This window comes from Ursus arctos, unplaced genomic scaffold (genome assembly GCF_023065955.2).
Source record: "Ursus arctos isolate Adak ecotype North America unplaced genomic scaffold, UrsArc2.0 scaffold_1, whole genome shotgun sequence".
NCBI lineage: Eukaryota > Metazoa > Chordata > Mammalia > Carnivora > Ursidae > Ursus > Ursus arctos.
Window position 1 is genome coordinate 108,672,865 of NW_026622763.1, and position 13,335 is coordinate 108,686,199.

The 13,335-nt window shown below is 49.1% G+C and overlaps 2 protein-coding genes across 10 annotated transcripts in view; one reads left to right on the top strand and one right to left on the bottom strand.

Moving 5' to 3' along the window:
* The window catches only part of HDLBP (high density lipoprotein binding protein), a 69,661-nt gene extending 58,994 nt beyond the window's left edge, over positions 1–10,667 (bottom strand). For 2 of the 6 annotated variants that reach the window (XM_026490930.4, XM_026490913.4), the window contains exon 1: positions 10,557–10,667. The gene's annotated coding sequence lies outside the window, so the exon portion shown is untranslated. Of the gene's footprint in view, positions 1–311; positions 497–10,094; positions 10,210–10,556 lie in introns of those variants that run through there. The other 4 variants (XM_026490924.4, XM_044380339.3, XM_044380328.3 and 1 more) reach the window with 4 other exon arrangements.
* Positions 10,353–13,335, top strand: part of SEPTIN2 (septin 2) — a 32,574-nt gene continuing 29,591 nt past the window's right edge. Inside the window, exon 1 of one of the 4 annotated variants that reach the window (XM_057306300.1) lies at positions 10,353–10,814. In XM_057306300.1, the coding sequence (XP_057162283.1) occupies positions 10,776–10,814 (39 nt within the window). In that variant the 5' untranslated portion in view covers positions 10,353–10,775. Of the gene's footprint in view, positions 10,815–10,859; positions 10,960–13,335 lie in introns of those variants that run through there. The other 3 variants (XM_044380346.3, XM_026490900.4, XM_026490908.3) reach the window with 3 other exon arrangements.

The following is a 13,335-nucleotide window of genomic DNA, read 5'->3' on the forward strand; positions in this document are numbered from 1 at the left end:
TTCACAGGCCATTTCCTCCTTGATTTATCCTAAAACTACCAGCACAACCTGAAACCAAGTCCACATTTGAAAGAAGCGGAAGGGCTGTAGGTTTGTTACGCACATTGTCTCCAGCTCAGTAGCATGCTCAGCAGTGGAAGAAACCCGAAGCCTCAGCCAACCAAGGACAAGAAGGTGAGGCCTACATAAGGAAAGGCCAAAGATCTTTCACAGAACCAATCCATGCTTTTACAGATCAACTGTTGACTCTCCCTGAGTAACACCATCTTTTTCTCTGTTTGCCCAATCTTTCAGAGAAGAATTGCACCTACCAATCTCAAGGGGACATGGTGATCATCTCCAGCACCGGTATAGACTAAGGATGGACCCTGACAGCAGGGTCACCCTGCTGCAGCTGACTCTTGTCTGCACGTCCCAGACACTGCCACACTGAACGCTGGGAGCCAAGGGGCTCTGTGCACAGGCAGCCTGGCAGCGCTGCTGAGCTCACTGGCGGGCGACAAAGGCCACACAGAACTTTGGTCTCATGGGCTGGCGAGTCAGCTCCAAGCATAAGCAAATGTATCAAAATAGAAGCCTTGTTTCAAAAAAAAAAAAAAAAAAAAAAAAGTATTCTTCAAACTGATCTCACACACACTGCTTTAAGCCAGTACTACGGGACCACCTAGCTAACCTTCTCCTTACCAGAAAAAGTCAAAACGGTACATATAATTCACAATTCCATTTGAAAGATATTTCCAAATGAGTTAAGTACTAATAAAATTAGAAAGTATATCACATAAAAGTGAAATGAGGAACAACACATACATTTGAATTTATCCACAATAGCTGGCAAATGGCCACACTTGTCACCACCTGATACACGGCGTCCAGGAGTTAGCGCACTATCTCCACCTGGAAGGACACAAACTGAGAGACAAGTGAACTTGAAAGTCCCCCTCAGACACACTCCAGGGTGCTCTGTAAGTTACAGAGCACCATCAAGCAGCACGGTTCACGACTGTCAGAAGGGTGCAACAGAAAGGTGGGAAAGTTCACATAGGGCCATCCTTTCCTCTTATTTTCACTTTTTTTTTTTTTTTTTAATTTCTAAAGAGTTAAAGAGAGGGCCAAAAGTCTTCAACTCCACATAACGAGCCATCAGAAACCACGCATTTTCTATTGAAGGAGCCCTGAGAAGCAGAAACACTTTGCCACAAGTCACTCACCTCAACCACATTTTAAAAACAGCAAAACAAAGCCAAACACACGACCCCCTTTCCAAAATTATTTCTTCTAATTCTACACTTCTATCGTTGTTTCCTTTCTCCCTCGTACCTTTACTTGTTCCAAGGGGTCTGGTCCTTTCGGGGATAAGGACGTTCTCTCCAGCCCTGCCATTTCCCCTAAGGCTATCTGTTGTGGCAACCTCTTTTGGAGTCCAGCTCTCTCCAGAGCCTCCAGATGTAAACCTCTTGGCAGGCTGGGAGCGGTTGCCATGCAGGTAGCTGCCATCAAGGCACCTGCGAGAAGACTGTGTTCCCTCCCCCAGGAAACACACACACATGCAGAGGTTTGCAGGATGCCTCCAGACCAGGCGATCAGGGGAACTCAGCTACCAAGCCCCCCTGTGCCTGACCCTCAGTAGAGTCAAAAAGATATTTGGCTCACAGTGCCCTCCCTCCCAGCCCTGTTTATTTAACTGTGGTGACCCAGGCCTGGTGACATGCAGGCCTAACACCAGCAAGTACCGCCAGCAAGTTCATACCGTAGAACTTCCTCGAAGGGCACAATAGTTTCTGCAGCAGAGGGGATAATACACACTGAATGCACCTGGCTGAAGTTATTTCCCCTCTCCAGAAAGGAGCCTAACGTAGCACTTGTCCAGCCTGCACTGTGTCATGAAGCTTACTGCTGGGAAGACAAGTGTGCCCTGCTTGTGAGTGCTGAGAGAGCAGAATAGCATTCGTGAGGTCCCCTCTAGCCCAGCACAGCAAAGCCAAGAATTATCGCTCTGCTTCATAAATGTGGTCCCCAGCTCAAACCACATACCTAAGGCGAGATGTCAGAAGGTCACACAAAGGACTGAATGCTGATAAAGGAGATGCAGTATAGAAGGCAAGCACGAGGGGCGCCTGGGTGGCACAGCGGTTAAGCGTCTGCCTTCGGCTCAGGGCGTGATCCCCGTGTTATGGGATCGAGCCCCACATCAGGCTCCTCTGCTATGAGCCTGCTTCTTCCTCTCCCACTCCCCCTGCTTGTGTTCTGTCTCTTGCTGTCTCTATCTCTGTCAAATAAATAAATTAAAAAAAAAAAAAAAAAAGACAAGCACGAGGAGGCAGCTTTATGCCAGAACTCTGGGCCAGGGAGCAGCTGGCCCCTAAATGCTGTGCTGTGCTTCTGCAGAAGGCACGTGCTCAGAATGCTCTTGGATCAGAAGAGTCTGTTAATCCAAGCACACCCAGACCTCAGAAGAAAAGTTGCTCCTTGGTTGGCTGAGGCCATAAATTCAACCATGGTTGAAGAACACAAGAGCGACTCATTGAGACCTGAGCATCGGGGACTGGCTTATTACTATGTGCAGCATATCCCCGAGTCTAGAAAGCTGTTCTGGATTCAGCAGCCCATTGTAGTTCACCAAAAGTCAGAATGTTCCCATTTTAGTAATCAACAATCCCTCAAAACACACACAGGACACCTGCCATGACCACATTACTCTGCCGGATACAGGGGTCCAAAACAATCAACAGCCTACCAATGGTTCAACCTGTAATTCGGACAGGGATGGGAGCAGGTAACACCGAGAGAGGTCTTACTCCATGAGACCTGCAGGTCCATCAGATAACATCAGGGAGATGGTGGTGCTGGGTTGTCGTGATAGGACGATGGAAACGTCAGTCCAGTAGGAGTCCCGAGAAGAAAGCTAATCCCTTAGGGTGACCAGAGATGGACTGACAGTAGCTGTCTTGCAGGTTACTGCAGAGATGGGCCCTGCATGCTTGTTGACTTTAGGACTGGGACTTTAATTTGTTCACTTCCTTACCCAAAATTTACTGATGGATATGTACTTGGTGAAAAATAAATACTTGATGATTGAACCAAGGAAAGAGACTCAAAATTCTAAAAGATGCGGGACAATTTTAGTATTTATTTTACTATTTATTTCAGTAGAATATCTATCTTGCTCCTAAAGTTTGCTTGGCCCCTCTCTTGGAAAAACTCAGTAAAGACTGTGTGGACATATTGCCTTCTTGACCCTAACTTCAGCCCTACAGGCAGAGATGAAACATTAGGTAAATCTGTCAACATGTGAAACTTCTAAAACGAAAGACAAAGATAAGGATGAAATCATTACAGGTCTTGACTGTGCTTGGTCTTGACCATAAGGAGGAACTGAAATCAACGGTGGTATCACTGCAAGGATTAAGTGAGCTTATACGCAGGGCTTTACCAGGGACTGCACAGCAGCGGCTCCATGAGGATTTTGTATTACCATCACCCTCCTGGATATCTGTGACATGAGGACTCCGCCAGCACAGCAAGCACAGCCCCAAACCAGCCACTCCTGCAAGTAGCTTCACCCAGCGAGTCTTTACTCTCCTCAACTGAAAAATAGAGCCTGTGACAGCCACATCCCAGAACGCTTTTAAGGACTGACCCTGCAAAGCAGGGCTTATCAACCTCAGCACTGCTGACTTTTTGAATCAGACAATTCTTTGTCGTGGGCTGTCCTGGGCACTGGAGGACACAGAGCACCTCTGGCCTCTAACCATTAGATGCCAGTAGCACCCCTGAGTCATGACAACCAAAAACGTCTCCACACGCCACCAGATGTTCTCTGGGGGCCAAAATCACCTAGCTGAACCACGGCTGGAAATAAAAGGCATGGTGCCTATTGCATGGTAATCAACGAATAAAAGCTTTACTAGACAGGGGTGCCTGGGTGGCTCAGCCAGTTAAGTGTCTACCTTTAGCTCAGGTCATGATCCCAGGGTCCTGGGATCAAGTCCCACGTCGGGCTCCCTGCTCAGTGGGGAGCCTGCTTCTCCCTCTCCTTCTGCCATTCCCCTCCTTGTGCTCTCTCACTCTAATAAAAAAATAATTTTTTTAAGAAATAGCTTTATTAGGCAAAAAAAAAAATTTTTTTTAAAGATTTTGTTTATTTATTTGACAGAGAGACAGCCAGCGAGAGAAGAAACACAGGCAGGGGGAGTGGGAGAGGAAGAAGCAGGCTCCCAGCAGAGGAGCCTGATGTGGGGCTCAATCCCAGGACCCCGGGATCACGCCCTGAGCCGAAGGCAGACACTTAACAACTGAGCCACCCAGGCGCCCCTAGGCAAAGCTTTTCATATCACTTGTGCATCCTTGAAATGGATCACAAAATGGGAGGTTACATGAGCGATTATCAGCTTCAAGTACCATCCTTCCAAACTTGAAATCTTAATTTCAGATAAACTGAGTTGACCAAGTGTTCTGTGCTATCAGAGGAGTAAAAACAACAACAGCAAAACCTCCGAGATTCAACTTTCTTATCTTTAAAAGGAAGGAGCTAAAGTCCTACAGGTCAAGAAACACCCTGAGTCACAAGGCTGATTAAGAACAGGCCCCAGGGGCGCCTGGGTGGCACAGCGGTTAAGCGTCTGCCTTCGGCTCAGGGCGTGATCCTGGTTTTATAGGATCGAGCCCCACGTCAGGCTCTTCTGCTATGAGCCTGCTTCTTCCTCTCCCACTCCCCCTGCTTGTGTACCCTCTCTCGCTGGCTGTCTCTATCTCTGTCGAATAAATAAATAAAATCTTTAAAAAAAAAAAAAAAAAGAACAGGCCCCAAACTGAAGTCCAGGTCTCCTGACTCCCAGGCCAGCGAGGACCACCTTCTCACCTGTACCAGCATCTCGACCCTTTGTCCAGTCTGGCAGAATGAACCAATGCCTGGCGGACTACCCAAATGGACAAACACCGCTGCATGTCTCACAAGGTCCACCTTCAGAAATATCTGAAGATAGCACTTCATACAAATAAAAGAAAAACCTGAGAGTGTTTTCAGAAAACGCTTACCTGTAAAACATTCATACTGATTGCTCAATGGCCCTTGCTAACTAAACACTGGTTCCTGCCTTTCCTTGCTCCGGGTGAGACCTGCTCTCCCAGCGGTGGGGCCTCAGGGCACACAGCTCAGCCTCCTGGGAAGACCCCCACCCATGACACAGCATGGGATGAGATGGGCAGCGGCTGTGAAGGCTACATGAATACTGGTTTTAACACTATAGTAAGCCTGCTGCAGTGGCGGTCTACCAAGGAACAGGACTTTCAGCATAAAAATACTGGAAAACACAACTACAACAGAAACAATATAAAAATTAGCAATCTCTCCTGATTCTTCAGATACTCCAAGGAGTATCTCCAAAATTGTTTTATCCAAGGGTTTTTCTTAGATATATTAGTCCATGGTTTAAATAAAAATAAGATCATGTCATATGCATTGTTTTACCACTTACTACCGTTAATTCCATTTAAAATGAATCATGGCTGTCTTTCCAAGGGTATTTTTTTTTCTTTTTAAAGATTTTATTTATGGGGGGGGGGGGCAGAGGGAGAGGGAGAAGTAGGCTCCCAGCCAAGCAGGGTACGTGACAATGTGGGGCTTGATCCCAGGACCCTGGGATAATGACCTGAGCAGAAAGTAGACGCTTAACTGACTGAATCACCCAGGTGCCCCCAAATTTCTTGACCATGAAGACTGACCTATTCACCTCTTCTTTGCTACTAGGGCATTTCAGCACACGTGTAAGACAAAACAAAATCCACACCTGGGCTACAAAGGACTAGCAAAGAACAGAAGAATTACAAATTTAGGTGAAATTCATGTTGTAAGCTAAAAATAACACAGCTGGTGGGCACTCAGAAAGAAAAGTCAGGAGAAAATACTATTAAATAGGACTTTTTCTTGTTTTGTGCCTTTCACACCCTGATCAAAGGCTGTGTTTTTTTCCCCTGCAAAGGGAAACAGAATCTTTGGACCGACCGGGGACACCCATTACAACAGAGGGTGAGACACCACTCTGAAGACAGGAGTAAGTCTGTCCTTAGTTACTGCTAAGATTGTAGTCGTCTCCCTCACTTGGCAGCCTGGACACAGGCAAGAGGCTGGAAGCTATTTTTGTAGAGAATCTGAAGAGACAGAAAGAAGCTGACAGGGTGCCTTAGGAAATGTCCCAGGCAGGTACATCTGCAGTGAACACCACAGTTGGCAAGCCCCAACTACTGACATTTGAGCAGGTGGGAAAATATCACCAGCTAGCACAGAAAAGCTTTGACATGAAAGCCAAAATCCCAAACAAACAAAAAGTAGCCCGAAGCAAATGGTGACTTCAGGGAAAGAAAACCTGAAAACTCAGGGACGTCCTCAGAGAGATAAGGGAAGGCACAAGAGCTATGAAACAAAACCAGGATGTGAGAAGGCTGGAGCAGAGCAAGCAAAAGGACACTCTTAGGGACATGCAGAACAACTCAACAGCTCAGCCAGAACAAAGGTGAGAGCATCTTCCAGAAAGAAGTGGACAATGTATGCAAAATCAGGGTGTCCATCCAGAAGGTCCAACAGTTGAATTCTACAAAGAGAAAGTGAATGGAAAAAAATCAAAAGCAATAAATCAAGAAAAATGGCCAGCATTGAAAAACAGGAGTTTCCAAATAAAGGGGCCTCAAGAATAAGCAAGACAATGGATGAAAAGAGCCTCCAAAGGACATCGCTGCACTGAGTGTTTTGAATTTCAGGGAGAAAAATCCTTTAAGCTTCAGAGAAGAAACAGCCACATACACGCTGAAGAATCAGAATGTCTGAAGCCTTCAACAATAATCCTAAAGTCAGAAGTCAGAGCAAAACGGTGTCTACCTTTCACTCAGACGCATGAGTAGTAATAAAGCACTTTCAGACATACGTGTTCTCAAAACTTTACCTCCCTGCGTCTGTCCCCAGGCAACTCCTTAAGGAAGTGTTCCATCACAATGAGAGGAGTACTAAGTCAAGAGAGAGGGAGACATGGGTTCCAGGAAACCAAGGACCCCACACAAGGAGGCGGTGGGATCTGCAGGAAGAATCCAGCAGGTGGGAGCCTGGGGGATATTTATTCCAGATGAGATTAACGAAATACTGAATTTCATCAGGTAAGTACTCCATTTCCTGAAAGGAGATTTAGACAACTGGTGAATTTGGGGTTGAATTTTAGTGACAAATACACAGAAAATGAAACAAACAAAAAACAAGACTCACAAGAACTTCAGGAAAAACAAAACCTCGTGCAGGAAAGGAAAGGTAATCCCATCACACCATTTGCCTAGCTGTGAACAGCACTATGAAGTCATAACATGACCACCAAATACTGGACTAACCAAACTACAGGTGCACGTGCTTCAGGCAGCCACGTATTTGCACAGGGAAGGCAGAGCAGTAAGAGAAAGCCAGACACTTCACATCCACTCTCAGAGTCAAGTGAGGAGACAAGGCATGCAACAAAAGAGGGAAGCAATGAAGTAGCAGGCGAGCACATGTGCTGTTTTGAGCTGGAGGCAAAGAGGTGGACGTGTGTGCTCTGCAGGAGAGGAAACGTGACTGGGGAAGGAAATGCAGTGTCTCCTTACAAGCCTTTCTACATGTATTACTCCTTTAAAAAACTACTTGAAGATATAACCTTGACTTGAAATAAAATTAATTTTTAATTTAAAAATTCAAAAGAATGCCAATAAAGCGTATGAAGGGAGAGTACACATGGTCAATGTATTGTTACCAAATTAATGGCAAGCATCAAGATGATGCCCAGACAAGTCTGGGACAACATGTCTGGCGGGTCTCTAGCAGTATTCGAGGAACTTGAGCATGCTTGGTAAAACAGCCTACTAGGGATATCACTTCTAAAATGTCTGACTTAAGAAATAAAAACCAAAAACAAAGAGCAACTTACTTTAACAAAAAATAACTCGTATAATCAATTTTTAAAATGTCAGAGATGATGGGTTTGGTTTTCTTGGTTTTCAAATATTGAGTGTTGCGGTGCTTCCATAACTTAAGGGAAATGGCATTTTGACACACTGATGGTCTCTCTGGCTACTTTCCCACTTGGCCAAAAACTTTTCACTACGCATGCTCTTGCCACCGTAGCCTGACAACCAAGAACTCCATTGTGTGCTGTTTCTTCGAGGAGCTTAGTTATTTCTTAATAGGAAAGGGAAAAAGCCTTCCTATAATCACTAGCCCTGTGGGGATGGATGTATGCTGAATGGGCCTCATCAAATAGAAGTACCACTTGGTACTTCGAGAAGTGTGTTCTCTGCTCAGACCCTTCCGGTAAATAAACGAGTTTCAGTTGGGAAGCATTAATGGAGAATCTATCTCATCCACTTGTGACTAATGCTCATAAGTCATCCAGGTAGACATTGTAATCACTTGAAACCCTGTCCAAGTCAGAGCATCCTAGACAGGACTAACCGAAGGGCACGAAGGCCTTCAGAACAGGAGCTGAGCAAAGCCCTCTACTATTTGAGGTATTAGCAGTGCACCCAATTCTCAACTTCTTGCCCATTTATGTCACCAGCTACAACTGTCATGCGTCCTCTTGGCATAAGCTAGTCTTCCTGTTTAGAACACCCCATTCTGGTAAAACTCTTACTCATCCTCTAAATCCAGTTCAAGAACAACATTCTTTGTAAAAACTTTACGACAGGTAATTAGCACCTCCTCCTTCGTATCTCCATACTTTGTACATATTCCCACTGCTGCACTCAAAACACTGCAACCTAATTATTTCACAAGTGAATCCCCCATACTAGACCACAAGCTGCTTAAGAAAAAAAGTGTATATCCTCTTTACCTTTCCAACCCTAGAACCCTTAAGAATGTCTGGCCCACAACTCCCAATAAATGTTTCTGAACTGGACTGCTGAAGGAGTGAAGTCGCAAGGCCAAAGTCAGACAATCAGAAGCCCCAAACAAGAAAACCAAAGGAAGAACACAGATAACGTGGCTATTCAAGAAGACCTTCTCCCATCAGGCCACAGAGAGGTCAGCCTGGCCCACGGGGGAGGGCCTGTGACAGAGTTCGGGCTGGGCTGGCCCCAGAGGCGCCCAGGAACACGGGCTGACTGGCCCTTAGAAGCGCTCTCCCGACACTCGCTGTACATCTATCTACACAGCCGATGTTAACTTGATGAGAGAAAATGAGGTGAGCCCGCGAACAGTGCCCGGCACACAGAGGAACTAATGGAAGCTACAGGAAGGTTCAGTCCTCACTGTAAATAATTTAACTGGCTTTCAAATGTTGTCCCTCAAGACTTGAAGGGAGGTGCTCCGCTTTCTCCTAGCCTAAAAGTCTCATGACAGGTTGACGGTTGTCGTTTGAGACCCAGAGGACTGGGAGCGCCAATGACGGGACCCATTCTTAACCAAACACCTTCTCGACTACTTTACAAAACGGCTTCCAAGTACCTTAATATCAAACGGACTTAACGAGGTCAGCTTGGGGTGCTTCTTGTTCAAAAGCTTCAAACCCTAACCCCAAGCACTAGGTTCGAGCCAGTGTTTGGAATCCCACAGCCCGGCCTGGAGCTCACTCCGTAGTGAAGCACTGCCAGCTGCTGCAGACAGAATCCGGACTGTGACGTGCCCTACCTTCACCCCTGCCGGCCAAGTGGCTGACCGTCCTGAGGCGACAGCGAGCCACCGGGACGTCCACTCCCCGGGTACCTCCGGAGCGTTCACCTGCCCACAAGCAGGGCTTGGTGAACAATACACAGGGAGATCTGTCCTTTGCGCTTAAGAGAACCCAAACCCTCTCGTTTTCCACGGCGGGTGCCCTGAGGACCTAACCACTTTTCCAACAACGCCCTCTCCGTGCCCCCCAGGGCTGCCCCACGACGCCGTCCCCCGTCGGAGTCCCGGAAACTGTGTTCACGTTCAGTCCGGGGTCTTCCACAAACGCTCCCCGCACGAGGGCATTTGCACCGCGCCGCTGCGGGCCTGCAGGCCGCCCGGAGAGAGAAAGGACATCCGGGCCGGCTCAGCCCCGAGCCCGTCCCCGAGCCACGTCGCCACGGTGGGCTCCGGGGCGCTCCCCGGGTCTCACCTCGCGACCAGCCCGTGGGGAGACAGCAAGGGGCCGCGCCCGCCCCTCCCTCCCCCGGGGCGCAGGCCCCAGCCCAGGCGCACGAAGGCCACGTCCCCGGGGACGGCCGCCCAACTCGATGGTCCGCGCACAGGCCCGCCGGCCCACGTGACCCGCGACGGCCAATGGGGGCGAAGCCCCCGCACCATCGAGACGCCGGCGGCCCGGGGCTAGAGTAGCCCCGCTCGGGCGCTCGCCGTACCCTCCGCAGCCCCTCTCGGGCGCTCCCAGCTCGGTGCTGCCGCCATCTTCCTGGAGGTGAGGGCCGGAGGCGAAGGCTCCCGGCCCGTGGTCGCTCCGCACTCTTACCGCGACCTGTCCTACCCTCGTCCGCCTCTCTTCTCCTTAGCGTTCACTTAGCTCCTTGTAATGAAACGCCCTTCATCCCACTCTACGTACCCACAAGGCAAAGACTCACATTACCTGTTCCACTCTTATCAGCGTAAGGAAATCAAGCTCATAAGGTAGGAACTGTGGCGAAACAGGGACAAGCCGCCATCTTGGTAAAGGAGAAGAGGCTACGCTTGACCTCCCCCCCCACCCCCAGCCTCTATATGGCCAACCGCCGTGGGAGGGGCACGGCGCCTGCGCAGAGACGGAAAACGCGGACGGGCCTGCGCCTGCGCACTCGGAAGCCGGCGAATGGGGGAGGGGAGGAAGGCCGGGTCGCGCCGGGGCGAGGTAAGCGTTGGCAAGGGGGCGGGTCTACGTGATGACGCCATCCGCGTACGGGGTGGGGCGGGGCAGGGCGGGGCGCCAGCGGACGTCGGGCACTGGGCGGGTCCGCGGCGCGGTCGGTAGGCGCTTGTTCCTCGACTCTTCGGCGGTGAGTCCCTCGCCGTGAGTCCCCGTCGTCGCGGGGGGCGCGAGCTGCAGGCCGACGCAGAACGGGCGGGGGTCCGCTCGTGGGGGGCGGTCGGCCGGCTCCGGGGGCGCGCGGGCGGGGTGGCTGGCTTGGTATGGGGGAGGGGCGGCAGGCCCGGGAGCTCAGGTCCTCCTCCGCCCTGGGGTCTCCGGCCCTCCCCGGGCCCTCACGGCGGGACGTGTCGCGGAAGAACCCGGCCGACCCCCCGCCGTCCTGTGCGAAGTACGTGGGACCGTCTCAGTGCTGGGCCTGGGGCGCCCACCGTGCGCTGGCGGCCGTGGTTGGAGGGAAAGCCCAGGTTGCGGCCTGCGGAGCGTCCCGTCGTCGCCCCGACCTGGGCCGTTCCACCCCGCCGTTCTCTGGCGGAGAGTTCCCCTAACAGATCCTTGCCGTCTCGGTAAGGCCCCGGGCTCTTCGTGGCCAAGACGAGGCAGGGGAGAGGAGGACGCGGCTGCCCCTGCTCTGCGCACCGCCGAGTCCGGAAGGATGGGGGGTGGGGGGCCACCATTCCCAGGAAGGCCTGACGTGAAGCCGACCTGTGGCGACCTTCGCTCTCAGTAAAGCCCCCGCTCGGTGGCCGCAGGACCCACAAGGCTTGGCCGCCTTTTACCTTTTTGGCCTCATTCTTGCCAGTACCACCCCTCCCTTGTCTGCCCTCCCGCCACACGTAGAAGTGAACTTGCCGTTCAGACGGCCGGGTCTTTGCACCTTTGGTCTCGGCCCAGACCCTTCTTTCTGTTGGAAACCCAGTTATCTCCACAGCTTCTCGGCTTTTTCTTGTCTAGTCTCTGCTCTGTTGTTCAGGATTCCGCCCAGAGTAGATTTCCTCTGGCTGGATTAGGTGTCCGCCTGATGTCGGCCCTTATTGTTCCCTCTGGGAGCTGTCTACTGGATTGTGTCTTTGAGGGGCAGGCGATAGGTGAGTCTGGTCACCCTTACCCGTTGTCTAGTACAGTGACCAGCACATAGTACGTTCTCAGATGTTTCTTGAACAACTCCAGTCATAATAGTTCAAGATAAATTTAATGTTCCAGAACAACCTTGCCATCCTAATGAGAGATAAAATGTCGTGTAGAAGTTCCAAAAGCTGTTTCCTAGTGTTTGTAATTTGAGGTTCATTATTTTCGGTTTGGGTGGCTCCCGAACTCAGGCTTTCTTTGTAGCACCCAGTACCCTAACTCACAGTGTGTACTGCTCTGTCAAATCTTGGCAGATATCATCTCAGCTGTCACAGTGATCCTGATATTTTTTCCCATTTTCCACTTTAATCTCTCACCTGGCACAGCACCCCAGGGTAAAGAGCAAGGGCTTCTCAATCAGATCAGATTCGCATTGACTGCTTTTCAGCTAGCAGGGTGACCTAGGGAAATGGGGAGGGAAGGGGGTGAGACTGCCCTCTGTCATCATTTGTAAGTGTGATTCAGGTCACCTTTTATACCCAACTCCTTTTTACACCCAAAGACAGAAACTGCTTAAAAAGAAAAAGATATTTTTTAATTTTTTCCCAAGGGAGAAGGGACATCAGAACTCATTTGGCAGCAGAATCGAGTTGAAGCCATTTTATACCACTTTGTGCTAATGGTCATATATGTCACTATAGAAAATATATTTGATTGTGGGGTGTGCTGCCCAGGTAGCCATTGAAGAAGTTGTGTGGTATGGTATATGTACCTTCCTCAAATCCAAAGAATCTGAATGCCGAATGTCTCCAGAGCTCTGGATTAGGGATAATGGACATTTGGGGTCTTAAACAGTAGGGTCACTTTGTGTGTGGGGGGGATAATGTATGTAAATAGAAGAATAACATGTCTGTGATTGGTAGTTAGGGGCAATCCACTAGTGTAAATACCACAAGCAAAATAAATTTTTATGTATTGCCAAGAATCTAGTTTTATCCGTCTGTTTTTCATCTTTTGTTTTGGAAAAGTTGCTTTGTTCTATGTGAATTGGGATGGGAGTATTACTCAGTGGAAGAAGGAAGCCATGTTCAAGTAAAGACAAATGTTTAGACAATTGCTAGCATCTAGGATGAGCACAACCGGAAAGAATAAAATTTTTATTTGACCACATTGAGTTTGGGAGATCCAAATGGTCTGCAGTCACGGTTTAAATTAACCACAGTGCTTGGCATCCTGTGTTGCGGGATCAAGGCTTTCTCACTGAAAACCAGGTGCTTCGAAGTTCCATATTCCTATTTCAACTTTCATTTTACATTACTTAGCTAGTAACATATCGTTACAAAATCATAGTGGATCCAAATTTTATTTCAGGGGGAAAAACCTGAATATGAAAGAAATAGCATATTGCAAGAAAAACTTGCTAAGTTAAAGAATTCAT